Source organism: Hyperolius riggenbachi, chromosome 8 (assembly GCF_040937935.1).
Source record: "Hyperolius riggenbachi isolate aHypRig1 chromosome 8, aHypRig1.pri, whole genome shotgun sequence".
Classification (NCBI taxonomy): Eukaryota; Metazoa; Chordata; class Amphibia; order Anura; family Hyperoliidae; genus Hyperolius; species Hyperolius riggenbachi.
In genome coordinates, this window is record NC_090653.1 from 143,016,412 (window position 1) to 143,043,664 (window position 27,253).

General features: G+C 46.7%; 1 protein-coding gene across 1 annotated transcript in view; it reads right to left on the reverse strand.

Moving 5' to 3' along the window:
* SH2D1A (SH2 domain containing 1A) overlaps positions 1-26,156 on the reverse strand; it is a 94,563-nt gene extending 68,407 nt beyond the window's left edge. The window contains exon 1 of the mRNA XM_068249614.1: positions 25,966-26,156. Within this exon, the coding sequence (XP_068105715.1) occupies positions 25,966-26,102 (137 nt within the window). The 5' untranslated portion in view covers positions 26,103-26,156. The remainder of the gene's footprint in view (positions 1-25,965) is intronic.
* Between the last annotated feature and the right edge of the window lie 1,097 nt (positions 26,157-27,253).

Sequence of the window (27,253 nt, forward strand, 5' to 3'; positions counted from 1 at the left end):
GGCACCACAGAAGCAAGGGCACCAAAGCAGCAGACTAAACTGGTGCAGCATTTGCAAGTGTGCAAATACTGCAATGCAAGGAGATCAGGCGAGCGCTTGACCATGGTACTCTGCTGTCAGCGGTCTGTGCAGCGGCCACCTTGCACTTTGTGCACGTTCGCATTGTGGCCGGCGGCTATGGACTTGGGCAGCATTAGAGACGGAAAGGAAGAGGAAGCTTCAGCACTGGAGATGAGCAGAGAAATGAGTGACACCGATGGCTGCTGTGGTGTGAAGGTGAGCTGGCTACCTATACTGAAAGGGGGAGGGAAAAGGAGGGATTAAGAGAGTTATCTGGCTACCTATACTGGAGGGAAGGGGGGAGGGGTCACCTCGCTACCTATACTGAAGGGGGGTGGCTGATGGCTGTGGCCTTGGGCGGTAAAGAGTACAAATCCAGCCCTGCTGGTGGATCTGATCTGCAGATGAATGTCTGTTAAACAAGGTGTGTATGATGATCTGCAGATCTCATTGACTATGAATGCATTTTGCAGGAACGGATCTTTTGCAGGAACAGATCTTTTGCAGATACTGATCTTTTGAATGTCTACAGCATCTTTGTGTGCAGCATCTTGCAAAGATTTCTGTCTGATGAGTAGTTCAGCTCCATAGAATAGACTGTGTAGGTATTAGTGTTGGGCGAACAACTAGATGTTCGGGTTCGGGCCGAACAGGCCGAACATGGCCGCGATGTTCGGGTGTTCGACCCGAACTCCGAACATAATGGAAGTCAATGGGGACCCGAACTTTTGTGCTTTGTAAAGCCTCCTTACATGCTACATACCCCAAATTTACAGGGTATGTGCACCTTGGGAGTGGGTACAAGAGGAAAAAAAATGTAGCAAAAAGAGGTTATAGTTTTTGAGAAAATCGATTTTAAAGTTTCAAAGGGAAAACTGTCTTTTAAATGCGGGAAATGTCTGTTTTCTTTGCACAGGTAACATGCTTTTTGTCGGCATGCAGTCATAAATGTAATACATATAAGAGGTTCCAGGAAAAGGGACCGATAACGCTAACCCAGCAGCAGCACACGTGATGGAAGAGGAGGAGGGTGGCGCAGGAGGAGAAGGCCACGCTTTGTGAGACACAACAACCCAGGCCTTGCATGAGGACAAGAAGCGTGCGGATAGGATGCTTTGTACCGCCATGCAGTCATAAATGTAATAAAGATAAGTGGTTCAATAAACAGGGACCACGCGGCAACGCTAACCCAGCAGCAGCAGACGTGATGGAACAGGAGGAGGCGCAGGAGGAGAAGGCCATGCTTTGTGAGACACAACAACCCAGGCCTTGCATGAGGACAAGAAGCGTGCGGATAGCATGCTTTGTACCGCCATGCAGTCATAAATGTAATAAAGATAAGAGGTTCCATAAACAGGGACCGGCAACGCTAACCCAGCAGCAGCAGCAGCAGCAGCACACGTGATGGAACAGGAGCAGGCGCAGGAGGAGAAGGCCATGCTTTGTGAGACACAACAACCCAGGCCTTGCATGAGGTACCGCCATGCAGTCATAAATGTAATAAAGATAAGTGGTTCAATAAACAGGGACCACGCGGCAACGCTAACCCAGCAGCAGCAGACGTGATGGAACAGGAGGAGGCGCAGGAGGAGAAGGCCACGCTTTGTGAGACACAACAACCCAGGCCTTGCATGAGGTACCGCCATGCAGTCATAAATGTAATAAATGTAATAATATATATAGCGTGGCTGAGCGAGGTGCACAGTGGCAGTACACACAATGCTATATAGTCAGGCTAAGCCGTGTACACAGAGTGTCAGAAAACACAATGCTATATATAGCGTGGCTGAGCGAGGTGCACAGTGGCAGTACACACAATGCTATATTAGTCAGGCTAAGCCGTGTACACAGAGTGTCAGAAAACACAATGCTATATATAGCGTGGCTGAGCGAGGTGCACAGTGGCAGTACACACAATGCTATATTAGTCAGGCTAAGCCGTGTACACAGAGTGTCAGAAAACACAATGCTATATATAGCGTGGCTGAGCGAGGTGCACAGTGGCAGTACACACAATGCTATATTAGTCAGGCTAAGCCGTGTACACAGAGTGTCAGAAAACACAATGCTATATATAGCGTGGCTGAGCGAGGTACACAGTGGCAGTAAACAATGCTATATATAGTGTGGCTGAGCGAGCGGTGTACTACTGTTCCCAGCAGCGACACACAATGACTGGGGGGGACCCTGGCTAGCGTGGATGGAGAGCGAACTACCCTGCCTGCCTACCCAAAGCTAAACCCACAGAGAAATGGCGGAGATATGACGTGGTTCAGGTATTTATTTACCCGAACCACGTGACCGTTCGGCCAATCAGAGCGCGTTCGGGCCCGAACCACGTGACCCGTTCGGCCAATCACAGCGCTAGCCGAACGTTCGGGGAACGTTCGGCCATGCGCTCTTAGTTCGGCCATGTGGCCGAACGGTTTGGCCGAGCACCGTCAGGTGTTCGGCCGAACTCGAACATCACCCGAACAGGGTGATGTTCTGCAGAACCCGAACAGTGGCGAACACTGTTCGCCCAACACTAGTAGGTATGGCTCTCATACTACATGGAAGGGGGTAAAATTGGTCTGTGATCTTTCATTTTCCAAAGACTATGGTCTGATGTGTGTATGAGCCTTGAGTTCTAAATATGATTTGAGATCCTTCTAAAGACAACAGCTTGATGTAGAGGCACAACCCAACTGCCCTTGGGGCAAGTACATACAAACCAATATTCACTCAATATCTGGTCAAAATGACTGGTTTGTCTGTGGTTCAAAAGTGGTTTCCTCTGCAGACTAATTTGAAATCAGGGATGAGCAGAAACTACGCCAGTGCGAATTTACGCATTGTAGTTCGCATCTATGCATCGTAGTTCATAGGCGAAGTTTCAAAGCTATGCTTACGATTTTACGAGTAACGAAGTACCGTTATGCGTAATTTACGCTCCCTACGCGTAGTTCACATGTGTATTGCGAAGTAAACTACAAATGCGTTATTTGCGTCTATTTTTCTGCGTACGATTGTATGCTTACAAAATTACGCATTGGAAAGGGGAATGTATGCATAGAGTTCCTGGTACAAGCATTCACAGAGGAATTAATGCGTACATTTTTCTGCATAATGGCATAAGCGTCCGCATACACAACGCTTCACACTATGCGTAATTGCGTATTTTAACACGTAGTCTACGAAATGGATACGAAACGAATATTTGATATCGAAGCTGTAGTTTGGCGAAACGTAATTGCATAAAACTACGCGTAGTTCCAGCGTAGTGAAGTTGGCTGACTACGACCATCCCTGTTTGAAATAAATAATCATGTTATCAAATGTAGAGCGATCAGACATTCTGGTAAATCTTGATCACTGTTTAGACATGTTACACCACGTGTGTGTACTGATTGATTCATCCTTACAGAGACCCAGAAAAAGTTGCTTGGAACAAAAGATCAGTTGAAAGTGCCATATGGGTATGGTGTTGTGGCATTTCCAATGACCGATCTCCAAATGGGAAATTGATTGGAATTGTCAATGGCCTGAAGAGATTTGCCATTGTGCGTCAGACCTTCTCGGCACTGTAAAAATACTGTATTCTTGAAACTACAGTGGTGCATAGAGATGGCCCGAACGGTTCGACCGCGAACTTATTCGCGCGAACTTCGGTGGTACACGTTCGCGAACGTACGCGAACTTTATGGCGGTTCGACCCGTCTCCTATACTACATCATTAGGGTCAGCTTTGACCCTATACATCACAGTCAGCAGGCACATTGTAGACAATCAGGCTACACTCCCTCCTGGAGCCCCCCCCCCCCCCCTTATAAAAGGCAGGCAGCATCAGGCATTGGACTCACTCGTGTGCCTGCAGTAATTAGAGAAGGGAGAGCTGCTGCAGAGAGAGCTATAGGGAAAGCTTAGCTAGGCTCTTGTAGGCTTGTTAGCTTGCTCCGTGCTGATTCTTATTGCTAAAAAAGCACCCTTCAGCAGCTCTTTTGAGAGCTAATCTTGTTCTTGTGGTCTATTTTTTTTTTTTTGTGTGTGGCTGAGGTGTCTGAGGCAAGCAAAGCTGGGCAGGATGAGTATGATGATGATGATGATACGGATGTCATGTGGGATCCTAAGAGACAAGATAACCAAGGGGACAGTTCAGAGGGGGAGTCAGAGAGGAGTAGGAGGAGACGAGTTCCTGAAAGAAACAGGGGGAGCTCGTCGTCAGAAACAGCTGGTGGCAGTGTCTGGCGCCATGTATCGCCACCTATGTACAGCCAGCCAACATGCCCTTCAACATCAGCTGCTGATGCCACCATAGTGCCATCACCCCAGGGTGGCTCAGCGGTTTGGAAATTTTTTAGTGTGTCTGCCTTAGATCCGAGCAATTCCATCTGTTCTCTCTGCCTACAAAATTTGAGCCGTGGAAAGGCCAACAGCCGTGTAGGGACAACTGCCTTACAAAGGCACACGGAGAAAAGGCACAAACAGCAATGGGAAGAGCACCAAAGGAAAAGCAGCACACAAAAGAAAAGCTACCCTCCTTCTCCTCTTCCTCCTTCAGGTGCATCATCTTCAGCCTCTTTCTCCCTTGCACCTTCACAATCACAGCCACTCTCCACTCCACCTCTCACCTTGAGCGGTTCCTGCTCCTCTGCCCACAGCAGCAGTCAGGTGTCCGTGAGGGAAATCTTTGAGTGGAAGAAGCCAATTTCTGCCAGTCTCCCCTTTGCCCGGTGTCTGACAGCTGACATGTTAGCTCACCAACTGTTATCATACCAGCTGGTGGACTCTGAGGCCTTCTGTAAATTTGTGGCAATTGGGACACCGCAGTGGAAGATGCCAGGCCGCAATTATTTCTCTAAAAAGGCGATACCCAAACTGTACCGTGAAGTTGAGAGGCAAGTGGTGTCATCTCTGGCACACAAAGTTGGGTCAAGGGTCCATCTGACCACGGATGCCTGGTCTGCCAAGCACGGTCAGGTTAGGTACATTACTTACACAGCCCATTTGGTCAACCTGGTGATCGATGGCAAGCAGGGAGTATGTGGCTGTGCAGCGGACCAACTTGTGACACCTCCACGGCTTGCAGGCTGGCCTCCTGCCACCTCCTCTCCTCCTGCTACATCCTCTTCGCTGTTGTCCTCCTCCTCCTCCTTGGCTGAGTGGCAGCGCAACTCTACTGGTGCTACGATCTCCTCTTCAGCTACACAGCCCAAGCTCCCCAGAGCCTATGCTGCATGCCAGGTACGACGGTGTCACGCCATCTTAGACATGTCTTGCCTCAAAGTGGAGAGTCACATGTGCTGAATCTCATAATTCAGAAACTTGTGTTGAAGTACCCAGGCTTACAGGACGTCCTGAAGCAGGCCAGGAAGTTGTGTGGGCATTTCAGGCGGTCTTACACGGCCATGGCACGCTTTGTCGATATTCAGCAGATAAACAACTTTCCGGTTTGACCGTTTGCTACAACAGGAGAAAGCCATCACCCAATATCTCTACAACTACTGTAGAAGGACACACTCTGAGGAGATGTGGATGTTCTGGCCCAAGAACTGGACACTGATGCAAAATGCCTGCAGGCTCATGCGGCCGTTTGAGGAGGTGAACAACCAGGTGAGTCGCAGTGAAGGCGCCATCAGCGACTTGATCCCGTACGTTTTCTTCCTGGAGCGTGTCGTGCGTAGAGTGATGGATCAAGCTGTGGAGGAGCGTGAACAGGAACAGGAGGAAGAGTTGTGGGATCAATTCTCATCAGAACAAGATGTTTCCTCAACAAACAATGTAGTGGCAGTGGTAAATTTTAAATAGCAGGACCTTCACCCCCTATTGCGTTAACCAGAGAAAAGACCTATACAAAAATATAGCAAATATAGCAAAAAATTGTATAAATTTTATAAAATATCAAAGACAAAAATAAAATCAATAAAAGGAACATGGGATGGCCACCCTGTCACAACACAAACCATCCAGACCTTCATGCACACCACCAATCACTAGCCGGCATCTAAAGGATCACACCCGATGTATGGGGTCTATATTGAAACAGCTGCAAGTAAACAAAAATGCCAGAACAGTTCAAAATTGCCATAATACCAGCAGAAGCGTAGCTCCCTGTTGATGCATAGTCCACCAAAATAGGTTAGAGCCTCTGTAGCAGATTGTTAGTAAGCAGGGTCAGGAGCACAAACAGACTGTGCAAAGTGAGTTGCAAGTCCATGCATAAGCCAGGCAGCAGAAAAAAGAACAGACAGATCGGATCTCCACGATCACAGTTCATATGCAATGTATATAATGCCCAGCAAGGACCTTGACAATATGCAATAATTTTGCTCACCAGACCACATAGAGAAGTGGCAGTCTCATCTCCCAGGCATCCAGCAGCAAAGTTGAAGCGGTTTATTCAGAGTGTGATGTACTCCTGCAGGTGCCCCAAGCGAGTGTACAGAAGTGCGCAGGAAAGTGGCACAACAGGTCCAAGCAATCTCCAACTCGGCCCTGGGACCAAGCGGCTTGCACGGCTAGATGTCAGTGCCTTGATGCAGACTCGTGATGCACTGAATGGAGGTCGGGACGGCGTGGCATCCCATGCAGGAAGTATGCAGCTCCCCCGACGTTTTGCCGGCTTCTGGCTTCCTCAAGGGGGCGTGGTTGCCACAACACTGTTTCCCTTCACCCTTTACCTCACAGACAACCCAATCGATGCACACGCAAAACACACGTTCGTTCCCACAGAAACTGGGAAACATAGTGGGCATGTAGGACGGGAGGCATTGCGTGGACGTCCCAATGACGTGATGCGGCCAACAAAGGGGCAGGCGCATAGTGTAAAGACTGCCCCACACAGGACCAACCACCCGGAGGAGGTAAAAAGCATATATACTGTTACTGAATGACAGAAACATTTTTTGGTCACTGTGTGAAGCTCAGATGCGCCTATCCCCATATGGGCCAACAATGCACTACCAAACACACCCCCACTACATATATCATATGTTCAGATAATCCCCTTATTTAAATATATATAGGGGTGATCCAAGGACAACCGACAGTCACCATAGGGACCTGAACAGATATAGAATATATACATTTATTTATTTATACATTTAGGGGCTCTCTGTCGTCAATAATCTCCTATATTGGAGTGAAGTGGTCGCCTAGGACCCAGGAGAGGGTAAAGCACTGCCCAAACGACGCACACACAGGGACACACAGCACGCCAAATTCAGAGTCTACACAGGTAAAAAATTAGCATAATTCATTTGCTCATTCAAGCCTGGTTCAGCACAGGCCTTTAAGTTGTAAATCCATCGGGACTCACACCGCAACAGAAGTCTATCCAAATTCCCTCCCCTGATAGTGGGATGTGTGCGATCAAGGGTCATAAATTTGATCCCTCTTACACTACCACCATGTTCCCGGGTACAGTGTCTTGCCACTGGGGAGGTGACATCATCCCCTTCAATATTTTTTATATGTTCAGACATGCGTTCCCGCAAGGTACGCTTAGTTTTGCCGACATAAAAGGCACCACAGTGGCATAATAAGATGTAAACCACCAATTTGGTTTTACAGTTGAAAAAATGGGACAATGTGATTCTCCTCCCCCCCGGCAAAACAACCACCCTACCGACCTGAATATATTGACAAAAGTCACAGCCTCCACAGGTATAAATACCCGTAGTGAGGCAATGTTTCCTGGGGGACGTGCCAGAGAAATGACTACGCACGAGGGCATCACGCAGGGACCTAGCCCTGCGAAATGTTAAACTCTGATGTACTAGTATCTGTGGACCGACCGCCGGATCATTGCGCAAAAGATACCATTGTTTGTCCAGGATGGCCTTAAGTGCAGGATGCTGCGCACAATATCTCGTGAAAAAACTTAAGGGTACATCCGCTCCCTTCTCCACCCTTTTTCGCTGTAGGAGGAGATCCTCCCTCCTGCTTTTCCAAGCCCGGTTGAATGCCCTCCGTAAACAGCAATCCTTATATCCTCTAGCCTGAAATCTCTGTCTAAGATCTCTTGCTTCTTTATGGAAAGACTCGTCTTCTGAACAGTTGCGGCGAGCCCGTAAGTATTGACCAATGGGTATTCCTCGAATAGTATGTGATGGGTGGAAACTATCTGCACATAGCAAAGCATTGCTGGCAGTGGCTTTACGATAAAGGGTGGTGCAGAGTCGACCCTTCTGAGTGATGGAAATCTTAATATCCAAAAACGCAATACACTCAGGTTGCACCTCCAATGTGAACCTCAAATTCCTATAATTTTCATTAAGACGTGAGATGTTTTCTCAACACCTGTGGCAGCACAGAGGGGGGAGGAGGAGGAAGAGTCGTGTGGGGAAGAGGAGTCAGACTCGGATGATGAGGAAGGTGTTTTTTTTTTTTGGAGGAGGAGGCGGCAGAAGAAGAACAACCACAGCAGGCATCGCAGGGGGCTTGTGCTGCTCAACATTCCTGTGGTATTGTTCGTGGCTGGGGGGAGGAGGAGAACTTACTGGACGTCACTGAGGAAGAGCAAGAGGAGATGGATAGTACGTCTGGAACCAAATTTGTGCAGATGCCATCCTTCATACTGTCCAGCCTGTTGAGGGACCCCGTATAAAAAAACTCAAGGGGAATGAGCTGTACTGGTTGGCCACACTACTAGATCCTCGGTATAGGCACAAACTGGCGGAGATGTTTCCAAATCACATGAAGGCAGAAAGGATGCAGCACTTGCAGAACAAGCTGGCAACTATGCTTTACAATGCGTTTAAGGGTGATGTCACAGCACAACGCAATAAAGGTACCACTGACAGTAATCCTTCTCCCCTGTCCACGCAGGCAAGAACAGGACGCTCCAGCGATCTCATGGTGATGTCGGACATGCGGACATTCTTTAGTCCAACGCCTCGCCTTAGCGCTTCCGGATCCGCCCTCCACCAACGCCTGGACTGGCAGATAGCAAACTACCTGGCCTTAAGTGTGGATGTAGACACTGTGAGCAGCGATGAACCCTTGGACTACTGGGTGCACAGGCTTGACCTGTGGCCAGAGCTGTCCCAATTTGCCATCGAACCTCTGTCTTGCCCTGCCTCAAGCGTCCTGTCAGAAAGGACCTTCAGCGCAGCTGGAGGCATTGTCACTGAGAAGAGAAGTCGCCTAAGTCACAAAAGTGTTCAGTACCTCACCTTTATCAAAATGAATGAGGCATAGATCCCGGAGGGCTACTGCCCGCCCGAAGATTAAGTCGGTCCCCACACAGCATCTCTGCCTGCAGGCCGCTTGACTGCCTCCTCCGCCACCATCAACAGGGTCCAGGACACCAGGCGGATTCCTGAACCGCTGTAGCAGCGGCCGCTATACTAATTTTTCTGGTGCGTGTACATGCCTGCCTAATTTTTCTGGCTGCACTGCAGCTGCAACAACAAAACAAAAGGCAGGGCTGGATTTGTACTTTTTACCACCCAAGGCCCATTACCTTCAGCCACCCTATGACAACAGCGGGATTAGGATTTAGGGTTTTTGGACATAGGAAAGGGGAGAGGTTCAAATACAGAAACTGATAAATCAGGATATTAGGATTAGGTATTTACAAAAAAAAAGTGGTTAGTGGAGATTAATGGCTAGGCCTTTTGGAAATTTAGGGTGAGGCTAGGCATTGGAGAATAGGATTATGGGAAGAAGGTTAAAATTAAAGTGGTGTTGAGATGGTACACTGGGCTATATTTATACTTACCTGGGACTTCCTTCAGCCCCATAAGCACTGTGTGGCCTCCCTCGCCGTCCTTTTCAGCCCCTCCGTTTATGCAGTATGCCTTCTGGATATCCGGCTGGCAGTGCTCTTCTGCACATACGCAGCTCAGCCGCATGTACACCCCTCCTTGCGCTACCACGGCCAAGAGAATTCTGCACAGGATACTCCCGAGGACAAGACCGTTGCAGGGTCACGCGTATCGCAGGGGATTACTGGGAGTCGTAGCGCTAGAACGGAGGGGGCAATGAGGACGGCGAAGGAGGCCACAGTGCTCATGGGGCTGAAGGAAGCCCCAGGTAAGTATAAATAAAGCCCAGTGTAGTCAGGTTAGAGATTCTGATCACAAGATTAGGGTAATTCAATTGACTGAGGACAGTGACTATGTTCTCTGTAAAGTGCTGCAGAAGGTATCAGTGCTAGATAAATACATAATAATAATAATAATAATAATAATAATAATAATAATAATAATATTATGGTAGACATTAGACTATGACTATGGTAGGATTAGATTGTGAGCTCCTCTAGACAGTCATTGACATGATTATGTGCAATGTAAAGTGCTGCAGAAGTTGTCAGAGCTATATAAATACATAATAATAATAATATGGTAGGACATTAGAATATGACTATGGTATGATTAAATTGTGAGCTCCTCTGAGGACAGTCAGTGACATGACTATGTACCCTGTAATGTGCTGCAGAAGATGTCAGTGCTATATATATATATACATAATAATAATAATATGGTAGGACATTAGACTATGACTATGGTAGGATTAGACTGGGAGCCCCCGTGAGGACAGTCAGTGACATGACTATGTACTCTGTAATGTGATGCAGGAGATGTCAGTGCTATATAAATACATAATAATATGGTACAACATTATACTACGACTGTAGTAGGGATTAGAATGTGAGCTCCTTTGAGGACAGTCAGTGAGAGGGCTATGCACTCTGTAGAACATGTCAGCGCTATAAAAACACACAATAATATTATCGTTGTACATCAGAATATGATTATGGTACATAATAATATAGCAGGACATTAGACTGACAATAATAATAAAAAGAATACCCCATACAGTAAATGAATAGCTTTGAATTTGTGAAGGTGAAAGGGAAATGACTGTGGGAGGAAGACAAGGGGAATGCTGCCTTATTAACAACATGAAAGGTGAGCCAGGGCTGCACGGACACACAAGTGAAGTGTTAGAAGCCAGCTAGCAGGACAGGGGTGGAGCGAAAGGCAGCCCTGTTATAGCAGCTTCAGAGGTCACAGGTTCCGGGTAGTGTTGGGCGAACAGTGTTCGCCACTGTTCGGGTTCTGCAGAACATCACCCTGTTCGGGTTATGTTCGAGTTCGGCCGAACACCTGATGGTGTTCGGCCAAACCGTTCGGGTTCGCCCGAACTACTAAATGCCCGGCCGAACAGGGCCCTGTTCGGCCGAATACCGCCCCCTATGGGGTCGCAGGCATAAGGGGGGAGCATGCCCCGATCGCGGGGGGGGTCGGAAATTCCCCCCACCCCCTCCGCTAGCGCTCCCCCCTCTGCCCGCTTCCCCATAAAAAAGTTGGCGTAAAGTTAAATATTACCGGTGGTGGCTGCTGCAGTGGCTGGCTGGCAGTGCTGTGAATGAGGAGGAGGAGTCCGAGTATGACGCGTTGAGGCCAGGCAGCGGGCGGTTCAGCGGTAGTACCCTTGTGGTACTTCCGCCCTTTCTCTGACCTCACGTCCTCTACGTGATGACGTATACGAGGGTACGCGTCACGCGTACCCTCGTATGCGTCATCACGTAGAGGACGTGAGGTCAGAGAAAGGGTGGAAGTACCACAAGGGTACTACCGCTGAACCGCCCGCTGCCCGGCCTCAACGCGTCATACTCGGACTCCTCCTCCTAGTCCCCACTCACACCACTGCCAGCCAGCCACTGCAGCAGCCACCACCAGTAATATTTAACTTTACGCCAACTTTTTTATGGGGAAGCGGGCAGAGGGGAGGCGCTAGCGGAGGGGGTGGGGGGAATTTCCGACCCCCCCCCCCGCGATCGGGGCATGCTCCCCCCTTATGCCTGCGACCCCATAGGGGGGCCGTATTGCGGCATGTTCGGGTCCCCATTGACTTGCATTGAGTTCGGGGTTCGGGCCGAACATGCCGAACATCTGGCCCATGTTCGGCCTGTTCGGCCCGAACTCGAACATCCAGGTGTTCGCCTATCACTAGTTCCGGGGGAGAGGAAGAAGGATGGAGACAGCTGGTCACTCAGGACTCCACAACAGCGTAGGGCAAAGTGTGCAGAATGCCTGCAGTTCTGCACACACAACTCTCCCTCCTCAATCCTCACTGCGCTGATTCCATGCTTAGTTGCCTAATGCCTACCCGTCTGCCACTATGCCACTATTGCTGGCTTCTTCCTCCTCCCTCCTAGGCTGAAATCTCCCGGCTTGTCTCTTCTCAGTCCCACCCAGCACTGTCATAGAGGAGGGAAGGGGAGGGGCGCTCTGCTCCGTGCCGTGCAGCATGCAGGAGGGACTGAAGGACAGCGCAGCAGCAGGCAGCTGATCTGCTGCGGGTGTGGGACATCCGCCCCAGCTCTCCTGTCAGCAGCTTTCCGCCCTAGGAACCAGCCAAGGTGGCCTGTGCGGAAATCCGGCCATGACAAAAGGCATGTACATGTGTCAATTCCCCTTCGTGATCGTTACCTTGCCGCGGTGAAAGGGCTTGCGTATCACAATGAAGCAATGACCGACGGCTATATGAGTGTCTCGGGGGGGAGACACACCCAATATAATAAGGTCATTGCTTCATTGTGGACAGACCAGCTAGACAGTCACTGTTGTTCTATCATTGAGCTACCACAGCCCGGCGACCATATGGGCTTGAAAACCGCCGCGGCCTGCTCTCTCGCCATGGTTCGCACCAGTCCAGCACGGCCGTAACTACACAAACAGCTGTTTGCGGTGCGTTACACAGTGAGTTTGGTGTGTCAGTGTGAAGCAGTACTCTAATTACACTCCCTGATTGATGTATACACATGCAAGATCTTTTAAAGCACTTTAGGCCTCCAATTTAGCATGCAATCTGATTTCTGCCCTTAAAACGCTGCTTTGCATCAAATCCAGATTTTTCCCCGGGACTTTTGGCATCTATCCCACTCATCCATGCCCCCCTCCAGGTGTTAGACCCCTTGAAACATCCTTTCCATCACTTTTGTGGCCAGCATAAATGTTTCTAGTTTTCAAAGTTCGCATCCCCATTGAAGTCTATTGCGGTTCGCGAAATTTTACACGAACCAAACTTTTGCGGAAGTTCGCGTTTGAGGTTTGCGAACCGACAATCGGAGGTTTGAGCCATCTCTAGTGGTGTATGGAGAGGAAGGAGGAGAGGATTGACATTACATTTTAAAGCGCAAAAATAATAGGGAAATATCCTAAATATTAGTTCCGATAAAAATGTCTTTAATGTAAAAAAAATATATCATGTCTTTTCTCCCCCTCAAACTACACAAAAAGTGCATTCCAAACTGTAGGCCTTATTAGGAGCTCTTGTATAATACTGTATTTTTTGGCCAAACAATTCCATTTAAAGTACAGTGAATCCTTCTCTTAAAGCCAGGGGCGTAGCAATCGCCATAGCAACCATAGCGTTGCTATGGGGCCCGCCCAAGCCCTACGTCAAAGGGGGCTCGCAGCAGGATGCCCCGCTAGGTTCTGGAGGGGTCGCAGCATGAGGGGAGAGCTTGGTGGCACGTCGGTCGGGAGGGGGGACAGCCCCCCCCTCTCACCTCAGGCTCTCCCCTCTGCGCTCCCCTCCAGCATTGAATACTGCTGGGTATGCAGGTGGCAGGCAGCGGCAGATACATACCTTCTGTGCGCTCCAGTGCGGACAGTTCTCCCTCTAGAGTCTGACACGACTTCCTGATACAGGAGCGCACGGAAGGTATGTATCTGCCGCTGCCCTGCCGCCTGCATACCCAGCAGTATTCAATGCTGGAGGGGAGCGCAGAGGAGAGAGCCCAAGGTGAGGGGGGGCTCGTCTCCACTCCCCACCGACGTTCCACCAAGCTCTCCCCTCATGCTGCGACCCCTCCAGCCCCCAAAAACTGCCCTGAGTGGGCCCAGGGGGAGGGGGAGGGGCGGCCTAACCTAACCTGGGGGGTGCTGCCTGTCACTCACTACCTAACCGGGGGGGGCGCCTGTCACTCACAACCTAACCTGGGGGGCGCCTGTCACTCACAACCTAACCTGGGGGCGCCTGTCCTTCACTACCTAACTGGGGGTCCCTGTCACTCACAACCTAAACTGGGGGCGCCTGTCACTCATAACCTAACCTGGGGGTCCCTGTCACTCACAACCTAACCTGGGGGTCCCTGTCACTCACAACCTAACCTTGGGGGTGCCTGTCACTCACTACCTAACTGGGGGTCCCTGTCACTCACAACCTAACCCAGTGTTCTCCCCAGGATCAAACAGGTGGGTGGGCCGCCCGGGCCCCCCCCCCCCCCCCCCTCAGCCCTCACAGGAAGAATCATGCATATTAAATTACATCAAGGCAATGGAAGGGGGGGGAGGGGGGAACAATGATTAAAAAAGAAAAAAGAAAAAAAAAACTACTAAATGATACTGGAAATGATAGATGTAAATACTTGAAACAAAGTACAATGCATGAAATAAAGGACAAGGTTGATTCATTAAAGGATATAGCGCGAGCAACCTCCTGTTGCCCGCGCTAATAAATCGATGCAACTTTTTTGTATCCCTGCACACTACACGTGTAGTGTATCGTGCGTGCGTAACTAAGCAACGGCCGCAGCTCACGAAAGCCGTGCGGTAGTGATGTATTGCTACCGCGATACTGCACTAGCTCGGGTGCAGCTTTTGTAAGCACCAGCCGTTGTTTAGTTATGCACGCTACACTAACACTAGAATGCGTAGCGAGCAGGGAAACAAATTAAGTTGTGCTGATTTATTAGCGCGACCAACAGGAGGTTGCTTGCACTCTTTCGTTTGATGAATCAACCTGTCATTAAATAACAAAGCAAATTCTACAGAGGTAACCTTTAGGCCCCGTTCACACGGGGATTTGGGCAACGTGTGCAGGAGGCAGACACGCATGACATCAGACATCAGTCTGATGTTTACACACACTGCATGCATTCTGGACCAGTGCGGTCTGAGAATGCATGCTGCACGCATTTTTCAACAAAACGCGCGGCTGACCCATTCACTGTGAATGGGATCAGCCACGCAACGCATAGAAACGCAGATGGTGTGCGTTCATACGCGTTGCGTTCCGATTACCTGGGGGGCGCCTGTCACTCACTACCTAACCTGGGGGTCCCTGTCACTCACTACCTAACCTGGGGATCTCTGTCACTCACTACCTAACCTGGGGGTCCCTGTCACTCACTACCTAACCTGGGGGGCGCCTGTCACTTCCTAACCTGGGGGGCACCTGTCACTACCTAACTGGGGGTCCCTGTCACTCACTACCTAACCTGGGGGTCCGTCACTCACTACCTAACCTGGGGGTCCCTGTCACTCACTACCTAACCTGGGGGTCCCTGTCACTCACTACCTAACCTGGGGGGCACCTGTCACTACCTGAACTGGGGGATCCTGTCACTACCTAAACTGGGGGACTCCTGGTGCTACCTTAACTAGGGGGCAACTGTCACTACCTAAACTATCCAGGCCAGCCAGCCCAGCATCATCACCAGCCAACCAGCCCAGAATCACTGTCAAAAAGGCCACAGCATCACCACCAGTCAGGCCAGCATTTACTTCAACCAGCCAAGCACAGCCCAGCATCATCGCCATCCAGCCCGGCCACAGCATCACCGCCAGCCAACCAAGCCACAGCATCACCGCCAACCCAGCCACAGCATCGGCCACAGCATCACCACCAGCCAACCCGGCCACAGCATCACCACTAGCCAGGCCACAGCATCACTGCCAGGCCTTTCAGCCCACACATCATCCCCAATCCAGCCAAAAACAGTATTGCCAGGCACAGCAGCCAGTACAGGAGAATTCAGAAGCCAGGTGAGAGGTGTCTATCATATTAAGGGGGCATTCTGCCTATTTATGTGAAATGCTGTCTATTTATGTGCCTCATGACTGCTGAATTTGTCTTGTTGGGGGCCTCATGACTGCTGAATTTGTCTTGTTGAGGGCCTCATGATTGCTGAATTTGTCTTGTTGGGGGCCTCATGATTGCTGAATTTGTCTTGTTGGGGGCCTCATGATTTGTTGGGGGCCTCATGATTGCTGAATTTGTATTGTTGGGGGCCTCACAATTGCTGAATTTGTCATGTTGGGGGCCTCATGATTGCTGAATTTGTCTTGATAGGGGCCTCATGATTGCTGAATTTGTCTTGTTGGGGGTCACATGATTGCTAACTGCGAGACTATGGGAAAAGCTGAATCATCATCACATGAGATAATAGCATTAAACCTACTTTTTTAGATTTTTAAAACGGAAAATAAAACTGGAAGGTTCTAAAAAAAATGAATATATTTTTCAGGAGAAGAATGGATGAAATTGTTTATCTTCACAGTTTATTTTCAACTTATATTTTCCATAATGTTCATGTATGAGTTAAAATGTTTGTACAGTATTTAGTTTAAATTGCTGTTGCCACAAGGGGGCCCAGTGATTTCTAGTTACGCCCCTGACTACTACCTAAACTGGGGACACCTATAGACCTGGCTACTTATACTGTGCTTAGAGGGGTGTGGGAATGTTGGGGTGGAGGGTCCTGGAGGAATGTTTGGGTGTAAGGTCCGAGGTCTGTGGGGTTGGAAGGTCGTGGGGGGGGGGCATAAAAATGTTTTGCTATGGGGCCCAGTCATTTCTAGCTACACCCCTGCTTAAAGCAACCCCGAATCAAGAAAAAAAAACTTAATACTTATAGCGCTTGATTCACTAACCGACGCCAAGCCGGTTAGTGCGCCCTATCACTTAGTGGGCGCAAACTACAGCACTAAGTAGTTTTCGCCCACACATCAGTCTCAGTCCCACTCACTGCACGCACAGCGCGGGTGCGCCTATATTAGTGCGCGGTGTGACGATAACGGCGCGTCCGCTGCCCCTTGATAACGGCGCATCGGGGGCCCCTGAAACGGCGCATTAATGCACCGCTTCGGGGGCACCCGATGCGCCGCTATCGTCGCACCAGATGCAACATTTAAGGGGCAGCGCGTGCAACGTTATCGTCGCACCGCGCACTAATATAGCCACATCTGCGCTGCGTGTGAAGTAAGCGGGGCTGCGCACGACGTAGCTTTGCGCGCACTAGGGGCAAAAAATGGCTTTTCACACAGGCGCTAACACTTAGCACCGGTTAGTGAATCAAGCCCATGGATTCCATAGAGCCATCCTTTTTTCTCTCTCCATGTTCTTATTCCAATGCTGTCCCCTCCAGTGAAATAATTTAACCTGCAGGTCAAATACATCTTTGGCCCTTAGGAACAGTGCTCATGCTCCCGAGTACTTCTGAAAACGAGTGGATCCGCACATGTGCGAGTCGGGTGTGTGCATGCGCAGTTTGGATGGGTCCATCTCAGGGATGTGAGTGCTTCTAAAGCTTTCCAAGGGGTGCCATATTTGAATGGAGGGCAGCAGGGGGATGAGGAGGCAGAAAAAGAACTGAGAAGGTTATATGGGATCTTGAGCCTTCATTTTCATTCATTTTCATTTTCATATATATATATATATATATATATATATATTGTTTATTGCATTTCCATATCATGTAAAGGGGTTCTGTGGCAGCGTACGTTAAAAAAGGGCGTCGGGAAAATGGGCGCAGGGTTTTAAACGATAAGCATGAATAACGTTTAAAAAAAATTGTGCTATATTTCGTTTAAAAATAATGTTTTATAGAGTTAGAAATCATTAAATAATGTGTATGAAATCGGCAATTGTAAAAACGTTAATCTTCCCTTGTTTAAAAAGTGAAATGTATAATAACGTTTTATAAAAGATTAATAAGAATTTTATTAAAACTATACCTAACCCTACTTTCACACAGAACCCTCCCTGTACCTACCCTTAACCCCTAGACCCCCCTGGTGGTGCCTAAACCTTAGACCCCCCCCCCCCTGGTGGTGCCTAAACCTAAGACTTCCCTGGTGGTGCCTAAACCTAAGACCCCCCTGGTGGTGCCTAAACCTAAGACCCCCTTGGTGGTGCCTAACCCTAAGACCCCCCTGGTGGTACCTAAACCTAAGACCCCCCTGGTGGTGCCTAACCCTAAGACCCCCCCCTGGTGGTGCCTAAACCTAAAACCACCCTGTGATAAGCATTAATATTGTTTTAAAAAAAAATATTGTGCTGTTTTTCGTTTAAAAATAATGTTTTAAAAAAATATTGTACTGTTTTTCGTTTAAAAATATTGTTTAAAAAATTATAAATCATTAAATAATGTGTAATCATGAGAAGCAGTTATAAAACATTCAAAGTCTCCGGGCGCCGCTTGTAAAACGTTATTTTTCTCCGGCGCCCTTTTTTCCTGTTGGACGCCCATTAAGCGATATTTATTATGGAAGTGAATGGTGGCGCCCTTTTTGTCCACCTTTCCATGCGCCCAAATTTCCTGCCTCCTCTGTGGCATGTTAAAAAAAAAATAAAAACTGACACTTACCTGGGGCTTCCATCGGCCCCTTGCAGCTGTCATTTGTGGCCGCACGTGCATCATAGGGAGCTTACAGTAGCACAAGAAAAGTTGTTGAACTGCGCCTGTGCAGTAAGCACCCGGTGACGCGCGCGGAAGCAAGCATTATTCGCCTAGTTAGATGAATAATTAGACCGGAACTAGCAGCGGGGAAAGGAGGATTGTAGGTGGATGGAGTGGAACATGATAGCTGCAGGGGGTCAATAGAAGCCACAGGTAAGTGTCAGTTTTTGTTTTCTTAAACATGCCACAGAACCCCTTTAAGTCAAAGTAAAGACTGAGAGCAGGTGTGAAGCAGATGTCTTACTGCTGACTCTTCTCAGTGACTCTCCTGTCTGTCTTCCCCAGATGCACAATAAAAAGGTTCTTTAAGGTGAGGTGTAGAAAATGAGGCACAGTGACACAGATACACAGTGTGATTTCCTTTTTTTTTTTTTAGTTGAACTGTTAACTATAAAAAGATTCAGGTCGCATTCACAGTGGGACGTTGCGTTGTAATGCTGTCACAACACAGCATTACAGTGCAATGCAAAAACGGTGGTAACGCACATTAACGCTGTGTCACCGTCACATAAAGTAAGTAAAGGAAAAAATACAGGCAATGAAGAGTATGCTTTCCTGTACCTGGTAACGTTTGCGTTTAGAGGTAACACACTGCAAGCAGTGAGTTACCATAACGCTACACATGTGACGCTAACATCGCACTGTGAATGTCCCATAGGATTAGCATTGCAGTGCGGTAAGCTGCGTAAGGCCCGGTTCACACTTGCGGTTGTTTGCCAAACGGACCGGATGACCTGACCGGATCCGGACCGGATCCGGATCGGAACCGTACGGTTCTGATCCGGATCCGATCCGGATCCGGTCAGGTTGCATCAGGTGTCCATCAGGATGCGATCCGGATCCGTTTGGCAAAAAAACGTTAAAAACAAAAAAAAAGTTGGGGGTCTGGGAGGTCAGCAGAAGGGGGACCTGTGGAATCAGGCCCTCTGCTGTTTAGCACTCACCTCCACCTGCGACATGCTGCCAACATCTCCGGATCCGGATCCAGCTGTGCTGCTCCACTCCAAAATGCTTGCCCATGTGTCCCCATCCAATATCGCCGCAACAATCCCCATAGGAAGTGGGGTAGAACATCCGGATTTCTCAGCCTGTGTGTTGTGCGCTCTCCGGTTCCCATTGGTTTGTATTGGCCGGATGGTGCAGTCCGGCTCCGCCCCGGATACGGCTGCCGGAGGAGCCGGATGAAAAAATAGCGCATGTTGGAACGGAGGCCGGAGTCCGGATCCGGCCCGGATCCGGTCCGGCTCCGGTTCGGCAGAACGGACGCATGTGAACGGACGCATAGGCTTTCATTGCTATGCCGTGCGTCCGTTCCGTCCGTTCTGCAAGCGGTGCGGCTCCGGCACGGCGATTCCGGAGGGCCACCGCAAGTGTGAACCGGGCCTTATAAGACTTTATAAAGCAGCTCCGCAATGTTACACTGCGAATGCGACCTCATGCTGTAAAGCTCAAGTCCTGATACAGTATCAGAAGAGCAGACAACATCAAGTGCACCGGACTGCAGCCATGCCTTTTCTTTTTAAATGTGTAAAAACATAATTCCTGGGTGTTAGGAGTGAGACGTGGTCACAACAGCCCCATTTGCAACTGTAAACTTCCAAGTGCAAGTGTGTATAAAAGCAATGATTTAAAATGTCGCCATGTGGACAAAATGAAGCCTACACTGTTTTTCACCTATGCGGAAACCACTTATAGTGGTGATCATTCAATGCACTCATTCAATACAGAGTGTCAGAAAAAGTTTACCTGCTGCACCACGGGGCATTGGTGTACCCATTTAAAGGGCGATTCCACTATAAACACAAATCAGCTATAAATGCATATCAGTTCTAAACAAGTCATTTTCTTCAGTTTAATGGTATGGAAATATACATTTTCCCATTTCAATTATTACAGTGTACTGAAGTGACATGTGACATGATGAGATAAAAATATACATTTATAGTACTAGCCCTTCTAAGAATTTGCCTGAAGTCCCTTTCTGTTGACAGCTTGATGAATTTAGTCCTGTTTCCTATTAAGTAAATAAAAGCTAAAAGCCCGTTATCTGTTAGGCTGGGAGCACACTAGGCAGTGCAGAAGACCATGCAGTTTCTGCACTGTGCATTTTTTGTTTTTAATGCGTTTATGTATGCGTTTGCATGTGCAATTGCATTTCTCATTTGTGCTTTTAAAGCTTTTTTGTGCATTTCACATCTGCATTTTTTATTCATTTCCCTAATCAAGGGAGTTAAATACAGTAACATATTTTTTTTTAAAACACATCAAAAGTACATGTTAAAACGCATTACTCTGTCTCCATTGAGATAAATTATGTTTGTTTTATATGCGTTTTGGAAACTATGCGGCAAGTTATGCATTTTTCAAAAACGCACAATGTAAAATGCACATATATGTGTTTTTACATGCGGCCCATAGGCTTTCATTGTTGGCAAAAGCGATAGCGTTTTCCGCAACACTAGTGTTTCTGCCTAGTGAGTTCCTAACCTCAGGGACAAGATAGAAAATAAAGGTTTTACTGCAGAAATGTTCAAAGGTTCATTACTTCTGCTTCTTTTTTAGCCTAAAAGGCAAAGTGTGGATTCTAGCAGTAGCTGTGGCAGTCTGATGCAATCTTAAACACAAAAAGTGAAAATAAATAAAATAAAATAAGAGACGTTTTTCTATACTACTCATGCTCTATTTATCATCCATACTACGGACACAAATTCATTATCTCATAAGTTTATTGTCACTTCTGTTCAGGTTAAGCCCAAATTGCACTTCTTTTGAAGCCTGGAATCAGTACTTTACAGTACAGACTGACCAGGTGTTTTCCTCTTCCAGCATAAGTACTTACATAGCTGCACAGGGTAGAAGCACTTTTTAGCCAGACTAGACTATTTGACCGACTGACAGAGGCTTTGACACCTCCCGTCTGAAATCCTCTGAGAGAATCATTGTGGAATAACTCTATTTTGTATATGCAAAAATAAGGTAAAGCAATCTAAAACATAATGTTTGCTATGAATCCTATAACTAGCTACTGTATGTGTTGTGCTGATTTGAAAGTATTCTTTGTTTTTCAATAAAAGGGTGACTTTTACTTTAAAGTGAACCTCCAGACTAAAAATCTACTCAGCAGCACTGAAAAGGCTTGGTGTTTCTTTAATAGTTTCACAGCATCAGAACTTTGTTTTTCTTATCCAAAACTCATTTTTAGCTGCATAGAAGAAAACTGCCTGGGCATTTTCCCCTGATGCTGTGCAAAGCATGATGGGATTTCTCATATTGTTGTTCTTGTTCTGCTGTTTTGGTGCAATTTTTTTTTCTTCTCTGTTTTAATTTGAGATTTGAAGCCTAGCGTGTGCAGCTGGGAGGTGTGATCAGGACACAGGGCAGTTGGAACTGTGTCTCATGCTCCCTGTCACCTCCTTTCAACCAAAAAGATGGCTGCCCCCATGAACAAGATGGCTGCCCCCATGAAATCACAAACATTTGTCTGTTCTTTTAAAACCGGGTGGGTAAGAGATTATATTACCTATCTATTTTAATTACTATAGCTAATGTAACTTAATGACAGTATGTTTGTTTATGCCGAAGTTCCCCTTTAATGTTGTATTAAATGATGTGTAGGGGTAAGGCATGATGGAGTATGCTAGAGAATGCAGAATGTAATGTTAAACCTTTAATGCTAATTTATAACAAAAAAGTAATAATCAGTTATAAGACCACCACTCCCATGTTCTCCAATAATCTATCTGACCCTTTTATAATACCATGTATATAATAAAGCAGAAATATTTTGTATCTGAGATCACTTCTGTGATTGCCATACTATAACTGCTGTAAAGCAGTGATCTAAGTAATGGATTAAAGTAATGGATCGACAGTCATGACCATCATTTCTACCTAGAAAAGTAGTGTTATATGCGACCAATATGCTGCCAATAGACTTTTTCTGTATTTGCATACCACTACTTAAAGAGGAGAGGTGGAAATAAACTCACCACTAGTGTAAAGCTGATGGCAGGTTCATCATGGAATACCCAGGTCCTACAGTGGAAAAAGTCCTGCAGCCAATGGAAATCATGCTGAAAAGGTGAAACCCCTTCTACAGTGTAGGCCTAATTAGGCCTACTGATGCACAGCCTTGTGGGTAACAACATCACATGCAGCTCATTCCTAATTTGCATATGCTGATATTAAAGGCTGGATATCTCAGCACTCTAGTTCATACACACTTCAAATTTTGAGGGTAGGGAGGGGACCGCAAACTACCTCAGTGCCAAATTACAGCCACCCAGCCCTGGTTCACAATAAAGCATCCATATCCTCTTTCTCTTTGGGGGTCCCCTCCCTCCCCTCAAAATTTGAAGTGTGCAGAAGTAAATAAACGCTGAGATATCAAGCCTTTAAAGAGACGCTGAAGCAAAAAAAAAATGTATGATATAATGAATTGGTTGTGTGCCCATGCATACCTGGAACAATCCTCCGGTCCCCTGCCGCGGCTCACTTTCTCTGGCTGCATGCGTCCTCATTTGCGCTCACATCATGCAGTTGAGATTTTCTCGTTCCGTAACGTTTCCGATGACGATAGCACAAACAAGGACACGCGGCCAGGGCCGCGCATGTGCAGTGGACTTCAACTTGTAAGTCGGCAAAAGAGTAAGTGAGCCGAGGCGGGGGACTGGAGGATCGTTCCAGTACGGCGTGGGCACAGGATGGCTGCAGGGGGCTGGCAGAAGCCCCAGGTAAGTGAAACTCTTTTTCTTTTCTCTTATTCTTTTATTATGGGCATCTTCAGGTTCCCCTTAAAGCAACAGTTAAACACAACAGTGTTTCAGTGGGATGCTTAGAACTGCCTAACTTGAGGAAGTGATTATAATAGTAGTTGATAAAGAAACAAACAATATAAACAGTGCTAGCAGTGTCTCAGCTGAATACAAGCCAAAAGTGTGCAGAGGCACATTCTACATTGTATGAGGGCTGGTTCACACTTGGCGATTTTTCAACGCTTTGCTGATCGCCGGCGATCAGCAAAGCGCTGCTACTAATGTATCCCTATGGATACATTCACACTGCGGCGAACACGCTGCATGCAGCGTTTCGGGTGTGATTGCGTTGTGACTCTCATTCTATGGAACGGAAATCACAAGCGCAAATCATGCTGAATCGTGAGATTTTGCCTGCAAATCGCGATCGCAGAGCCAAACGCGATCGCAGTCAAGAAGCGCTCCAAGTGCCGAGTGTGAACTAGTCCTAAATTACAATGGCAGCTTTCAGTGCAGATAAAAGAGGTACAACAAAGTACTGCTTCTGTGGGTGATTTTTTACCAGTGATTCTGTTTATTTATTTATTCATTTTTTTTAATTGTTGCTATTATTTCTTTTACTTGGCTGTTATCATTTGCATTGAGAAAACACTGTTTGAGCAATGATTTGTGTTTGAGTGTCTGTCTTCATTTCAAAGCAACAAAATGTGAATGTTTATACTATACCCACTGAAGTCCTTCAGATAGCTACACTGTTGCACAGATTATTACAGGGAACCTAACCAGAGTAGAGATAAGATCAATTAAAAATGTTTAGAGCGGTTAATAAACAGCAGGGGTGAGCCCAGAGGGGCTTCCCTATGACACGTTCCATTGCTTGCGAGGCTATGCAAGAATGAGTCATCAAGGTCAGACAGAAGAAAGGAGAGACCCTAAACATGACAGGATAGAATTCAATGAGTTTATAATAAGTTATCTGATTTCAGCCTAGCCACGCTGTCACCTTCAAGTACCCATACACTGTATTAGATAAGACATCAGATTCAATAAAACATTGCATCTAGGAAAACATGTTTAAAATGAAAGTCCACATTTTCAAAGGTTGATAATTTTATCGATTGAAAAGTGATTGATTGGGAAAGGCCAATTGTTTTTGTGCTGGAGGGTGGAGGAAAGTGGCAGAAGCGTTGTGCAATCAATAGGCTGCTCAAATCGCATAAGCATGGCTCAGACCAGTGATTGGTTGATTGATACATCGTGGTACATAGGAAGAATTCTATAAGTCTGTAAATGCCAGGTTAAATTTATTTATTTATTAACAGGATCTGGAAAGGATGGCTATATGGGCACATACATGGCAGATGAAATTCAATGTTGACAAATGTAAAGTCATGCATTTTGGACGTACTAATGGTCTAGCACCATACAAAATAAATGGGATACAGTTGGGGACATCAAACTTGGAGAAGGACTTAGGAGTACTCATTGACAACAAGTTAAATAATCGTACTCAATGCCAAGCAGCTGCAGCTAAAGCTAACAAAATTTTGGGATGCATTAAAAGGGAAATAAAAACTCGAGATGCTAGCATAATATTGCCCCTGTTTAACTCTCTAGTAAGGCCACATCTGGAATATGGAATTCAGTTCTGGGCACCACATTACAAAAAAGATATTGCAGTTTTAGAGCAGGTGCAGAGACGAGCAACAAAATTGATACGTGGGATGGAAGGTCTCACTTATCAAGAAAGGTTAGATAAACTGGGTTTATTTAGTCTAGAGAAAAGATGCCTTAGAGGGGATCTAATTAACATGTATAGATACATCAGAGGGCAATATAATAGCTTGGCGGATGAGCTTTTTGTCCCTATGCCTTTTCAAAGGACTAGAGGACTTGATCTGCGCATGGAGGAAAAACGTTTTAGCCATTTATTTAGGAAAGGGTTCTTTACAGTAAGAGTGATTAAGATGTGGAATGCATTGCCACAGGAAGTCGTTATGGCAAACTCTATACCTGCATTTAAAGGGGGCTTAGATGCTTTCCTTGCGTTGAAAGACATCCATGGCTACAATTACTAGGTAATGCCTAATGATGTTGATCCAGGGATTTTATCTGATTGCCATCTGGAGTCGGGAAGGAATTTTTCCCTTTAGGGGCTAATTGGACCATGCCTTGTAAGGGTTTTTTCGCCTTCCTCTGGATCAACAGGGATATGTGAGGGAGCGGGCTGGTGTTGTACTTTGTTCTCTGGTTGAACTCGATGGACGTATGTCTTTTTTCAACCAAAATAACTATGTAACTATATGTAACTATGTAAATAGGTGTTTTTTTTAGTCTGGCTTTGAATAACTCCAGGGATGGGGCTGTCTTTACTGAGAGTGGTAGGGAATAATAAAGGATATGGGGCAGCATGACAGAAGCTCAGTCTCCAAAGGTTTTGAGGTGCCCTCTGAGAGTGACTAAGTTTATGGATCCTGCTGATCTGAGGTTGTGAGAGACGTGGTGCAGCTTAAAATTATAGAGAACCATTAGGATTCATGAAGAAATGATTTTTGCAAATGTATGATTTTGCCTGCTTAATACCTTATTTCTGTAACATAAGTTATAATTTAAATAGAAAGGTACATATCATTGGATGACTTACATTGGCAAACAAATAACTGAAAGCAGTTTTCTTATAGTACTCACAGGACACACAGGCAGTACACTCCTGGCAGTGTCTCACTGTCACGCAGCAGGTAACTGCCATCTTTTCCCACTTCACTCAGGAGCCTCTCTCCAGTCTCTCGGCTGATCTTCCCATGGTAGACTGACACGTTCTCCATTATCTGAGGAAGCGTGGCACAGAGGTGCTGCTGCAGCTGTACAGAGTCACAGAACAAGCAGTGTCTGCAAGATTTCACACTTTGGATTGTCACTTGTGAAGTTAAGCCCTCCCCACATGTACGCATCCAGTATGTGTGACAGATCACTGGATAATCTCTGCATTTGCACAAAAAGAGAATGTTTAAAAATAGCAATTTTCCACCCTGTTCGGACTGAAGCATTGTGGAAAGAAGATGCTGGCATTCAGCTATTCTAAGAACAGTAAAGATGAGAGTGAATGTCATGTAAACAGCAGTTATCCACTTCATAAATACATGTATATCTTGCACAGCACACAGTAAGGCCTGGAACCCACTACACATCGCAAATCGCTAGTGCAATTGCTGGCGTTTTTAAGTAGCATTTTATAAGCGATTTCATGAGCGTTTTCAGGCAATTTTCACAGCGATTTTAAAAAGTGTAAGCTTTTTTGCCAGCGATTGTGATAGCAATTCGCAATTTTAATTCTGATTGGTCCTTTCAAATTATATTTTTTTATAGTTTGCAGTAATTTAAAATCGCACACAAATCGCTATGTGTAGCGATTCATGAGCGATTCTGTCCTGGACGGGATTGGGTCAGGACCAGTTCGGATTATAGCGTAACCCTCACTGATAAGGAATTACAGACATAAAACACTTTCCTGGTAGAAAATGGTTTCTGAGGGAACGAGAAAGATAAAAACGGTCCATAGTTCATAGATTTTCGCTTTGGCATATGTCATTGCATGTGTCATTGAGAATAGACAAACAGTACAAACTTAAAAAGTGGATTTAAAAATAAAATAAAACTGTAGGGTATCTAAAAAAATGAGATTTTTAAGAGATGGATAGATACAAATATTTATCTCATCACTTTATCTTCACCTCATGTCTCCTTTAATGCTATATGAGTTTCCTGCTGAAATGCCAGCCGCAGTTAAAGGAAATGTCTGAGCTGCAAAAAAAAAAAAAATGACATCTACTTACCTGGGGCTTCCTCTAGCCCCTAGCAGCTGATCTGTCCCTCGCTGCTGCTCCGGTGTCCCAGGATCCCCTCTGTTTGTGATGACGACCTCGCCAGGTCAGGATCTTCTGCGCCTGTACGAGAAGCAACTGTCAATCGCATCCAA